This window comes from Cygnus atratus, chromosome Z, assembly GCF_013377495.2.
Source record: "Cygnus atratus isolate AKBS03 ecotype Queensland, Australia chromosome Z, CAtr_DNAZoo_HiC_assembly, whole genome shotgun sequence".
NCBI classification, from domain to species: domain Eukaryota; kingdom Metazoa; phylum Chordata; class Aves; order Anseriformes; family Anatidae; genus Cygnus; species Cygnus atratus.
The window spans coordinates 10,088,357-10,100,788 of record NC_066396.1 but is presented as its reverse complement, the minus strand read 5'-3'; the positions used below and the strand labels follow the sequence as shown (position 1 = coordinate 10,100,788).

The 12,432-nt window shown below is 46.7% G+C and overlaps 1 protein-coding gene across 2 annotated transcripts in view; it reads right to left on the bottom strand.

The window, feature by feature from the left end:
• UNC13B (unc-13 homolog B) overlaps positions 1 to 1,225 on the bottom strand; it is a 212,336-nt gene extending 211,111 nt beyond the window's left edge. For both annotated transcript variants that reach the window (XM_050716466.1, XM_035563881.2), the window contains exon 1: positions 1,105 to 1,225. In XM_050716466.1, the coding sequence (XP_050572423.1) occupies positions 1,105 to 1,126 (22 nt within the window). In that variant the 5' untranslated portion in view covers positions 1,127 to 1,225. The remainder of the gene's footprint in view (positions 1 to 1,104) is intronic.
• Positions 1,226 to 12,432: the final 11,207 nt, after the last annotated feature.

Below are 12,432 nucleotides of genomic sequence, written 5' to 3'. Positions count from 1 at the left end.
AACAGCTGGGTGAAGAGCTGTTACCAGACCAAGAGATACGAGCAAAAGAAAAGCTGAACTGGCAGCAGCACACCAGTGTCAGTTTTTTATCATATCTGGCGAAGGAGCTGAGAACATTAAAACAATACTTCTAAGCCGAAGGGCACAGCTGTGGGGACACCCTGCGACTGGCGTTCAGCGCAGAACACTGACAGGAGACACGTCCTAGAAGCACGAGTCCTGGCAGATGGTTCCCTTCAGGGATTTAATTAATTTTTTTTTTTTTTTTTGGCACAAGAGATCAAGAAATTGAGAACTGGATATAAAGAGCAAGCAACTAGCCCTGCAACCCATCCTGCACGAGAAAGCACTACTTTTCAGTAACCTGTTCAGCAAGGGAACGAGGCTCGATAGCAGGAGGAGAAGATAACTGGTAATGTACCTGAAATAACGTTGCAGGTTAGAAGCACAGACACTGAGAATAATAACGTTAAAGCTAGTGACAGCAGCCTGCTCTCTGCCAGCAGTGCAGTTTCATTCAGCGGCAGCGTTTTGACTCGTGTACAAATGAGCTACGAAACTCAAACACGGCTCCTCCCCACTCCGAGGTTTTGGCACCAGGCAGGACTGCCGCTCTTTGGCATCGCACCTGCTGCTTCCTTGCCTTCCTCGGGTCCTCTCCTCGCCCCAAAAGCTGTCTTCGCCCTCGGCCAGACCTGGGGGGACTCGGCCACCTGCTGAAGGCTCCACCTGAAGGTACGAGGCTCAGCGCCACGTTCACGGCTTCTCAACCCAACATGGGCTCAACTGAGAGGCAACTGGGATGCCAAGAGGGATGGAAACCGTCAATTAAAAATAAAACAAGAAAAGCCCCACACAGACTTGAAACCTTCCAGTTGCGCTCCCATCTTGAGCGGCGTCTCAGAGTGGAAACCAACTTTGGAGGCAGGTGCTGGCGGACTTGCCTGTCCCTTTGGGGATCCCCACGGCTTCGCCCCACTCCTCTCCCCGCCTTTGAGGCAGGACACCCCGAGGGGCGTGCAGGGCGGCCACCACCTACGGGTAGCACCAACCGGGAACCCGGCTCCGCCACCGCGGGCACCCTCCCGCTGCTGCCCCACTCACCTCGTACGCACAGCAGCGACATGGCGGCGGCCCCCCTCCGCCGCCGCGCCTCAGCTGCGGCCCCACCAGCCGCACCCGGCTCTCCTCATGCCGCCCCGCAGCCGCAGGTCGGCCGGGCGACGAGGAGGAGGAGGAGGACGAGGAGGAGGAGAAACGGGGGAGGAGCGCAGGAGGAGCCGGGCCGCCGAGCTCCGCCGAGGGGTGGCAGCGGCCGGGGCTGGGAGTGCAGGGCGGGAGCTCCCCGAAGCCATCCCGACATGGCCGACAGGGGGCGCCGCCTCGGGAAGCCCCTCAGGGCAGGGAGGGCCGAGCCTCCTCCTCACGGTGCTTTGCGTCTCTTTTTCCTTTTTTTCTGACTGTTTTACTCCTGCGCTCCTTTGAGCCTGGTCCTCGTAGTTTTATCTGGTGGCCTCTAATTCTTTTAGTGCTGCTTCATCCCAGAACCCTCGCACTGCTTCATCCCAGAACCCTCACACTTCTTCATCCCAAACTGTTAATAAGCCTCACACTGCAGTGTACTTTTGGTTACAGATGATCCAACGAGTAACAAATAATTTCTGACATTGATACTCGAAAGCAAAGTGTGATTTCTACAGCCATTTCTATGCCATTAATGCTTAGAATATCCCAAAAGCCTGCAGCGGGCATGGGGCAAGTCTCTTGGCTGGGTCTTTCAAAGAAGCCTTCCCAAAATTCAGACCTAGACAGGAGACAATGAGTTCTGTCCTGCACAGCAGTGTGTTCTACTGCCTTTGCATTTGCTGCACAGAAGTGTATCAGTCATGGAGATGTGGCGAAAACTTGTACAGCTTCTCTGAGATAGCAAGGGGGATCCCTTGAATTTTGTTCCTGCAGACAAGCAGGAAGACTGCGAGCTGCTGCCAGAGACGGTCTCAGAGGACTGGGAACACTTTCCTCCCCCAGCAGTGCAAGCAGCCATCATCAGCAAGGAAGCTCTAAGGGCCAGCACCAAGGCAGGTAGCAAAGGGATCTCCTCCTGCCGCCCCAAACTGGCCTCAGTGCTGCTGAGATGCTCCACAGAAGCTCTGGTTTGCTTATTTACATGTTATTTAAGTCTGGTAGTACCAGCATCTGTGTTTTGGCTGCATATCCTCAAAGCCTGCCTAGCTGCAAGCTGAGCACAACACTGGCTTCCCAGTTAACTCCAGGGGACGTCCAAGTTCCTGCATGCCTGAGGGTAGGATGCCAGATCCTCAGCCTTTCCATATCTCCAGTACTCCTCAGCTTTCAGTGGAGTCTCAGAACTTTTTGCCAGTGAAAGATCAGCTTGGGGATCTCCAAGCTGTTCGCACACCTCTCCTTGTCCTTCTTCCTTTGCAGCCTTGTTGCAAAAGAAAACCCTTTAGCTGCACAGGAGCTAATCTGTGCGCTAGCCATGTGAGAATTTCTTCACAGATAGGGCGGTCAAGCATTGGAACGGGCTGCCCAGGGAAGTGCTGGAGTCCCCCTCCCTGGAGGTATTTAAGAGACATGTGGACATGGCACCAAGGGATGTGGTTTAGTCGTGGTACTCGGTGGGTCAGGCTGATGGCTGGACTTGATGATCTCGAAGTTCTTTTCCAACCTAGATTGCTCTGTGATTCTATCATTCTAAATCCATCATGACTGTTCTCCTTTTGCTGCTCCCCATTCCTCTGCCTGTCCTAATTTAAAGACTGAAATCTTTGGAGCATGATTGTCACCCACAGCATCACACAGAACCTGGTACAGCAAATCCTCATCTTCCCTACAGCTTGCAAATGCTACCATAATACAGAAATTACCTCATCAAAAGCAGATGATGTCACCCTTTTTAAAATCATAGTAACATGTTATTAGTAAGCATGGCAATCAAGTAAGCATCTTGTAGCTAGGAGCTTTGCTGGGAGAGATGTCATTACCAGCAATGACTATGAACACTGAGATTATCACAGGTGTTATGAATTCCCTGCAGTTCTGATGGAAGTGTTTTAACAATCTTTATCAGATCCAAATAGATTGTTTGTGTAAGTACTTCAGCCAGATCCTAACTCCCAAATACAGTGGTTCCTTGTGTGCCTATCCATCCCCTCCCTCCTTTCCACTTCAGATAGGCTGGAAGAGGGACCATGCTACTGCAGAGAAACTTTTGCAAGGTAGAATTACCCCCCACTAAATTAAAGTTGTTCTATGAAATCAAATTCTCTATGTTTTACCAGATGAAGTGATAGTCTCCAAATGCATCTTTTTCTGTTATTTTTTTCTAGCTCTTCCTCTGGACATTGTTGTCATTAGTACAGAAATAGTTTAGTATTACAATTCACATGCAATATAAGGAGGGGAAAAAAAAAAAAAAAAACTTCCTGTACTGTCCTCAGCCTCTTGGACATGGAAGATCTTTCCAGGTCTGTTTCTATAAATCCACAAAAGGGAATAAAAAGTTCACAAATAATTATAAGCAAAGCCCTAAATCCTATCGCAGACTAGATCTAAATTCTGCAGCTCACAGTATGCTCTACTAGCACAGGCAGTACACTTTGTCAGCACTGCGATTTTATTTTAATGGAGAATTTTACTGATATAGAGAGGGGAAATACGGTGCAGCAAGCACACTGACACCCTGAAACTATTCATATTTCTAAACTAAGATTGAGGTACTCTGCAAATTCAGAAACGAGTCAGAAAATTCAGGCAACTCCACACCAGGATGCCTAATTTTCATTCTCTGCAGAACAAGAGTTTATTTTCTCTGACTACTCAAGCTCCAGCCATTGGTTCAGGATCACCTGCTGTTCGATAGGAAGGTTATAGATGGGTGGTCCCTGACTTACTGCAGCTTGCCAGCTGTTTTATACGTGCCAATTTGTTATAGTTTCTCTGTTGAAAGAGCAATCCCATAGATATACTTGCACACTAAGTAAACTGTGTTTTCCTCTGCTTTTCTTGCTCTCATGCCTATTTTGAATTTTGTATTTCTGCTCCTTTAGAATGAATCAAACTGAAACCTGGTGTGTAGCAAACCCACAGGGGCTTTATTTTAAATCAAAAGCTTTAGATCTGTTAAACGATTTTTCTGTTATGCAACTGACAAAAAAAAAATCATCTCAGACCAGGTTTTTGGGGCTAAGCTCTAAAGATAAGGAAATAAAAATGCTTTTAATTTACCCCATGACGTTTGGCAGGAACTGAGTGCTGAATATAGAATAAGCAGTGGATTGATATTCCAGTATTGGGAAGCACCACTCAGATTTCGCTGTAAAAGCAACAAGCTACTGAGCTGGCTTTCACTGGTTATTTCTGTTCTATTTATTTACTAATAAAATGTAACATTTGCAGAACACCTAAGGGATTGCAGGATCTTTTTCACAACACTACATGGCATCCTACCTGTGTGAGGGAAACATTTCAATAGTATCTTGATGTGCAGCTTTCCATAGAGTGGATCACAGCAGACCGTCAGTGCAGTAGCAGTAGAACAACACATGTGCACTGGAAGTAGCCTGTAATTCCCTCCATTATATTTAAACCAAGATGTTGCCTTTAACATTCTGAAATGCTCAACCTGGAAGATAACTGTGAAATTTTAAAGGCCTGGAAATGGATAGGACTTCTGCCTCATGTCCTACCAAAAGGAGTGCACCTTCAAGTCATGTTGCAGGGCAGAGAGCTGAACAGGGCAGCAAGAGACAGCAATCCCCATCAAAAAACCAGCCAAGCTTTGGGCTGCATCTTCACGTATCTTCTTTCCTGTGTCCCCAACTTGGCTTTTCCTAAAAGTGACTTGACAAAATCTGGAAGTGACAGTGATCTGTCAATTTAAGACATTAACCACTGGCTTAATTTTAACTAGAGGCTCCCCCTGCACTGTTCAACCTGTCACCATGCCTGAGTCTTTCCTTTTGGCATGCTCCATAATGTCCCACTTTGGCCCTTCAAATCACTCTCTGCAGCCATTTCCCCACATAGCATGGGCACTTGGGTAGGGTTTAGTCTTTGTGCCTCAATCCTCCATCCACAAAATGGAGATTGTGACAATTATTAACGGAGGAGGTATTAAAGATAAGGGGTTTCCTAAAGACAAATACATTAGCAAAGATGGGAAGCTCAGACACTCTCACCACATAACCATATAAGACAGATAGCACAAAGAGATCTGCCAGCTTTTAGACTACAAATCCCTGTTCAAAAGGCTGGAGAAGCAAGAAGCATCCTTTTATCTCAGGGAAAAAACCCTCTGCATAATAGGGCAGCTTCCATGGGAACTGACCTCTCAATTACAGCTGCTCACAGAAAAGTCTTTCAAACACTCATGCAGAAGTCAACAGAATTGAACCCATTTCTGAGGCAACGATCCCAAGCATCCCAAAGACAACGTTTCTTGTTCATATTGGGGCTCTTCGTCCTTGAGCACACGTGGGCTGTCATGTGCAGTGTGATGTCTCTATCTGACCAAGCAGTGAGCAGCTAAGCCAGCAACACAGGGTTTCTGTAAAATAAAAACCCTGACAGGGGACATTTTCCAGATATCTGATCATCTTAGGTCTTGATACATGCTAGATACATGACTGGTGCTCTCTGGCAGTGAACCTTCATTTGGCCAACACGGACACTGCCACTATTGCTGTTCCTCCAAAAAACAGGTGCCTTAACATATCCATGAGCTGAAGGATGTTCAGGTGCTCTGAAAGCCTTGCCTTAAACTCAAATGATCTTTCTGACCAGCAGAAATACTCCCATTTAAGCCATATTTATTCTTGGCTAAGTTTTATCCTTAAGTAACTCCCCTTGGCACAGATCTGCCATCCGTGGTGGGGAGCTGGGAACCTCTGGAGTCCGAAGCACTGTCCCTGCGGCCACAGAGCAACCTTTTCACAAACTCTTTGGTGGTCTGCTCCAGTGATATACAGGAATGAGTCAGCAGCTACCATCTCCAGCCTATACATATTCATGCTCTTCTTTATCCTCCTTCCAACTTCACCTTTCAGCTTAAGCAGGGTTTCTCCCTTCCTAGTATTTACCTGCTAGGTGCATTTGTAGGCAACTAGCCCATCTCCTCCCAGATTTTCCTTTGCCAGACAGAAAAGACATCTTTTCCACTGGCTCTGACTGTATGATCTCTGCTTTGTAGCTCTTTCTTTCTAAGTTAACTCTTTTCAAATACGGATGGCATGTGTTGTACACAGCAGGCCACATGGATATCAGACCAGTATTTCCTGAGGTTGGTGCCTCACATTCAATGTGTGGTTTGTGAGATGGTCACCTTTTGATTTAATAGGAATATGCAACACCCTTTGTGCTATTTCACACTCCTCTTTGATCTGATTCACATTTAAATTGAGCTGTGGCTTCCCTGTTATAAAGGAAGTAAGAGAAAGAGAGAAAGGGAGAGAGAATAACTATTTCATTTTAAAGAAATCACAGATTTTGCTTTTCCAAGAGGTGGTGCTTTTATCTTGGAAAGGTGCACAAGCCCTCACCTCAGACAGGCTTGTTTCCTGCCTTACAGCTGTGCCTTCAGTTTTTGTTCTGTTCGTGTTAACAGGAGAAGTTTGAGGAATACAGAAGGTTATTCTTCAATAGAGAAGCCTAGAGGGAAAGCTTTCCTCTTGCTTTTGTAGTTTTTATTCATTGAAGAGGAATATTTGCAGAGAGAAAAGATGAGCTATTTGTCATAGGTTAAAGGAAAAACTGTTGGCAAATACAGCCCAAGCGATGGGCTCTGAGGAAGAAGCACCATGAGACTGCAGAAGATTCCTCTGTCCGCTTGCCCTGCTTCACCATCCCAAGAGCACAGTGAAAAGCTGTGGAGTTGCTCACCTTCTAGCACAGAGTATCACAGGTGTAAAGGAGACCATGCTACGCCTTGGGGTTACTGGGTCCCTCTTGCTTTGCTGGCAGGCAACCAGCCGGAATTTCTTCCCTTTGGTGTGATTTCATGCCACAGCATATATGTTATCTGACAGCAGCAGGGAGAGAAAGGGGCTTCCATATTAAAAAAAAAGATGCCTCCATAAGACACATGGGACTGTATTTATGAACAATATGGGTTTTGTCAGAGGATTTTTATGGTGCTCTTGTAAAATTACTTCCTAGAGCAATAAAGTACATAGCAGGGAAGGGCCAAGCTCCCACAGCTTACCAGAACCAACAGCCTTCTAGAAGTAGCTGGTTGACTGACATTTCTTCTGCTAACTGTTTGGTGAACCCTCCATGCAGGTGTCCATAGGTGCTGCAGTCCAAGCGGCGTGCATGTGTGCTGCCAGCTACACGAAGAACAGGGGAAAGCAGTCATGCAGGCAGCCATGCAGGCAGGCTCACCCTCCTCCTTCCTGCACATACACATCCAGCTTTCAGAGCTGCGATAGCAGAATAAAAATAAATAAATGAATAAATAAATAAATAATAATAATAATAAACCCCTTTGTGAACACTTTCTGCCACCAGTCTCCTTGCAGGGGTGTGCAGAGAGCAAGCATTTTGCAATGCTGTCCTCCCAGGTTTGCCCATGAGTCTCACTACTATCACATTTTGACTCCTCCTTTTGTCCCTTTTTCCAAAGGATTTGAAATTAAAAAAAAAAAAATCCAAATAAAGTAAAATGCAAAGATAAGAGAAGCCCTTCTATTTCATTAAACGCCCATGCACCACCTAGCACTCTGCTGCTGACTGTTGCAAGTTAACACGAGATTTAACATATCTGTGTCCACAATGCTGCCTGCCTGGCAGCTGTGGGGCATTTTCCTTCATAACAGAGCCAGCTGCAGGTGAAGATAAGTCACAGAAGATGTAGCACGACAGCCTGAAAGCTGCCGTTTTTGTGGATCGTAACACTTTATTACGGAGGTTGCTGGACTTCACTGTGTATCCCTGGTGGTAGGTGCAAGAGGATGAGTTTTGAAAGAATAATAAAAATAGAAAATCCTCTCAAAATCTTCCCCAGGAGCTACTTGAATAACATCTGTTTGAACAAGATGAGTTTCGCTTAGGGACTATTTCTCTACACTGTAGGCTGCATCTTCGAATGAAATATAGTGATAAACAGCAAATGCAAAAGCAGAATTCAAACTGTAGCTAACAACCTGAAATTTCCTGTTTCTTGGTCTGGGTATTATCATTATATGATAATTATATGATATATTATATCATATTATATTATATCATAGAATCATAGAATATCCTGTGCTGGAAGGGACCCATAAGGATCATCAAGTCCAGCTCCTGGCACCAGATAGGTCTACTCAAAAATTCAGACCATGTGATACATCACATATGCATATGATATATTGCAACCAGAACAGCCACCTTTCAAGAGCTCCTTAAGCCTCCCAATAGCTGAGGACTAAAAAAAATAATAAAAAATAAATAAAAATTAAAAGTGGACAATACTGCTCTTTCAACTTAATTTTCTATTATAAAATGACTAAAAAGACCTTGCTCCATGCTAATGGAAGTCCAACCCAGCTGGTTACATAAAATTGTTTATGGAAATCAGCAAAAGGTGGAGAGAAATAACCTGGCACAAATATGGTTGTTTAAACATTAGAGCTGAGATAAGGGGTCTGCAAGGAACCTGCCACTGTCAAGGTTTGCCTTGGCAGCAAGCTGTGAAAGCGGAGGAGTCCCTGGGTGCTGGGTTGCAGCTGCCAGCCCCACAGAGATTCCTTCTGTGGGGTACTGCATAGGGCAGCCCCAAACCTCACCATAACGCCTGGAGCCCTTTGCGATATACCATAATTTGAAGCCATCCCGCAGCTCCCCTGGGAGACTTGTCCAAACCTACACAAAGGGAAGGAGCAGAGGCCACCATCATCTCCAGCCCCCACATCTCCACCCTGAACGGTGTCCACATTACCCAGGGGCTATCATTCCCCCCTTGCTTCCCTTCGTTCTCATCTCACAGAATCCCAGAATCCCGAGGTGGCTGAGGTTGGAAGGGACCTCTGGGCCCATCTGGTCCAAACCCTGCTCAAGCAGGGACACCCAGAGCCCGTTGCCCATCTGCCTGAGGGATGCTCAGCTGAAGCATCTCCCAGAGCCTACCAGACCACTGAGGAAACTCTCCCTGAGGAAATGGCCACAAAAGAAAAATAATCCCAGAGAAAAAGGCAGCAGCAGGATAACACCACTGGGATCAGGTCAAGAGGAGCAGCAGAAAGCAGGGTGATGTAGGGGGGGATGGAGAGCACCTCAGGTCTAGTCTTCCTTCACCTACAGGGAAGTATCTTTCCCAGTATGCTGAGATGCCTGTCCCCGTTTGTGTAGTTTCTCACACCTGAGCAGAGAAACCACACAGCCTGGAGTGACATCTACCAGTACAAGCTGAAAGGGTCATGACAGGGATGCTCAGCAGAAGGTGAAGCCATGGTCCACCCATCTGGACCAAACCCTGCCCTTGCCAAATTAACAGCTGGGGGTCTAAGGCTTGCCAGGAGGCAGAGGTGTGTCTCCAATGTGTATAAATAAGAAGCCACCAGGAAAAAACCTACATGAAATGACATTTGCTTAGCCCAAAGCATTTTTGTACAGTACCAGCTTTGCTTTCCAGCCCTCTATACTTCCTGCTAAGTGATAAAGCCAAGATCCCAAGTGCATGCACTCAACAGAGACCCTACAAGCTTTTTCTTAGGGTCCCAGCATCCTGGCCAAATTCCAGTTGAGTAATTAGATCATGATTTGGTAATTGCTTGCATATGCCATTCCTCTTCCCTGGGGAGCCTGGCTCTAAATTATTTGATGCTTTCAGGACTTCTAGTCATTAGCAAAGCTGTTTCCCTTGCCCATGGGAGACCAAATGCTGGTGGAGCTTGGGGAATGGCTCCACTGAGCATGGGCTGCCATGGGTAGGATGGGCATTGCCCATGATAATCAGCGATCCTCCTGACATTTGGGCAAGGATGCTCATTTTGCAAGCCTGCTCATAAAGCTGAGGTGTGAGCAGTAGGACCCCAAAGTGGGAAGATGAACCCAATGTCATTGCTATGCTTAGTGGGTGGGGAAGAAACAGATTGGCAGAGCCACTTAGACATGCTGGGGATCATTTTGTGGTTTACAGATTGAAATTCTTAACGACACTCATTACAACTTGTTTGTTTCCAGATGCTGTTTGCTTTCATGTTCAGAGTTACATGCATTTACATGGAAAATTCTGCCTGGAAAAATGCTGAGTACTGGCAACTGCACAAGTTTAGAGAAGTCAGCATCCAAAATGCAGGAAATTTTAGGTAGATGCCATAATTTTTTTCCTGTGTTTTGATCCTTAATCGCTGGCTGTTTATACTCCAAGCAATATTTGCGTACACACAAACAAAGCTGCTGATTGCTTGCAAAGATACCCAGTGTTTTCCTTCCATCCCAGGATGTTTCATTCATCATCTGCCTGTCGCCCTACCCAGCAATTCCTCTCTGGCCAGCAGCTCTCTTTCAGCTATCACCTCCTGTTCCCAACCGGTGGCACTGGTGCCGTCTTCCACATTCAGAAGCCACTTGAAAAACAAGCCTTGGCTGACACATCCACAGGTTACAGCCTGCAGCATCCACAGCAAGCCTGACTGGCAACAAAAAGCCAGATTTTCTGGCACCATGGCCCCATGTGTAAAGCAGAAACAACACAGAAGAAAACATCCCTATCTGAATCCACCTTCCTTTAAGGCAGCCAAGTTTCTGTAGAAGTCTCCCATGATACTACCAAGCAGCCCAAGCGCTGCTTCTGTGTGCAAGCATCTGCTCCATCAGCATCCAGCAGCAATAAAGCACATCCTTTCCCTGCAGGATGTGCCTTGGTGTTGAAAGCCCTAGAGCCAAGTCTCAAACCTAATGTGTTTCTTGGGGGTTGCTTACAATCTGAGGGTTTATCACAAGGCTGCTCAGTTTGGGTGCTATTTAGGGAGAGTTTCTCCCTGTGGCCTCATCAGTTTAATGCTGACAGGGTGAATTTGCGGTTCAAAGTCTCTAACTGCTCCTTAGGTAGTAAGTTTTAGTGCTAATTATGTCTGCATGTAGGGACGGAGGAGCCAGGATCTCTACCCTACCTCAGCTTCCAAGAAGAAAGAGCAGAGATTTTGTGGTGCTTATGTCAATGGTTTTGACTTTCCCAATAGCAGGAAAATTGGGTTGTGATGCACACTGGAGTCTCTGGCCAAAAGCAGAGCAGAGAGCACAGCTGGGAGCAGGCAGCAATCTTGCAGAAGCAAACTGAGCCAAAGAAACTTTCTCTTTGCACTCAGGGTTTGCTCAAAAATCATCCGTGCACCTTCTTCCTTGCTATCAGTGCCGAATGCTCTCAGCCTCATCCTTTCTACATTTTTGTATGCTCATATGGCCACCTAGCTGTTTGCAGAGGTGGGATGTACCAGTGCCTTGACCATGAAGCGAATCAGGAGACGCTTTTTCTTGACATTGCATTTGTGTAAACCTGTACAACTGCCCCACTTTCCTGTGAAGCTCCTGAGGACATTTTCTATCCCCTTCTTGGTCCTCTTGCTGTCCCAATGCACAGTTAGAGGGCGAGCAGGTATTTTTTTCTCCCTCACTTGTCACCACTGGGACAATGACCATGTTTTCCTTCAGTTCTGTGTCCTCCCAGTTTGTTCCCTCGGTGTCCTTCACTGCAGGCACCCCCTCAGCTTTCTGTGAGATCCCCTCTGGGTCAGGATTCAGCAGGGCAAATGCAGGTGTCGGCAGCATGGGTGTCTGTCTCTGAGCATTTCCCAATCTTCTTCTACAAAATCAGTGCAAACACCTCTCAGGAACAGTTGCCTTCACCCCCCAAAACATTTTCAAACTAAGTTAGGTGCCCAGAAAGCACCTACTTCTCTCCACTGATTGTAAAGGGAGCCTGGGGTCCTTACAAAGGCCCTTTTCCCAGACGAATGCTTGAACCAGGCTGACACAGTCCTAACGAAAAAGCACACAAAGCTGCTGCATTTGTCTTCCAGCTCTCCCTGCTCTTCATCCTCTGCTTCTCTTTATCTCCACGGCCTCCACCATCCCTCCACACCCATCTTGCAATGATTCCCAAATCTGAGCTGCCTCCTTAGCTCAGCCAGCACTCTGAGATCCTCATGGTGCTGGATGACTTCTTTTAATTTTCCCCCGGCATTTCCTTTCCCTTTGCATTGCCTCTACCTGCTGCCGGGCCTCAGGCTGCCGGAATTGCCTTTTTGCTGTGAGCCTGCATGGCAGCCACTGGAGCACAGCCTCTGGGGAGCGTGGAGCTGCTGCAGTAACTCAGGCCGCCGTGGCTGAAATACACTCTTTGCCTGATTAAATCTGAACAGGGATTAGTAGTGGAGGAGGAAAGGGCTGCAACTTTAATTCATGAATGTTATCCTCTTTCCTTCCCTCACCCAC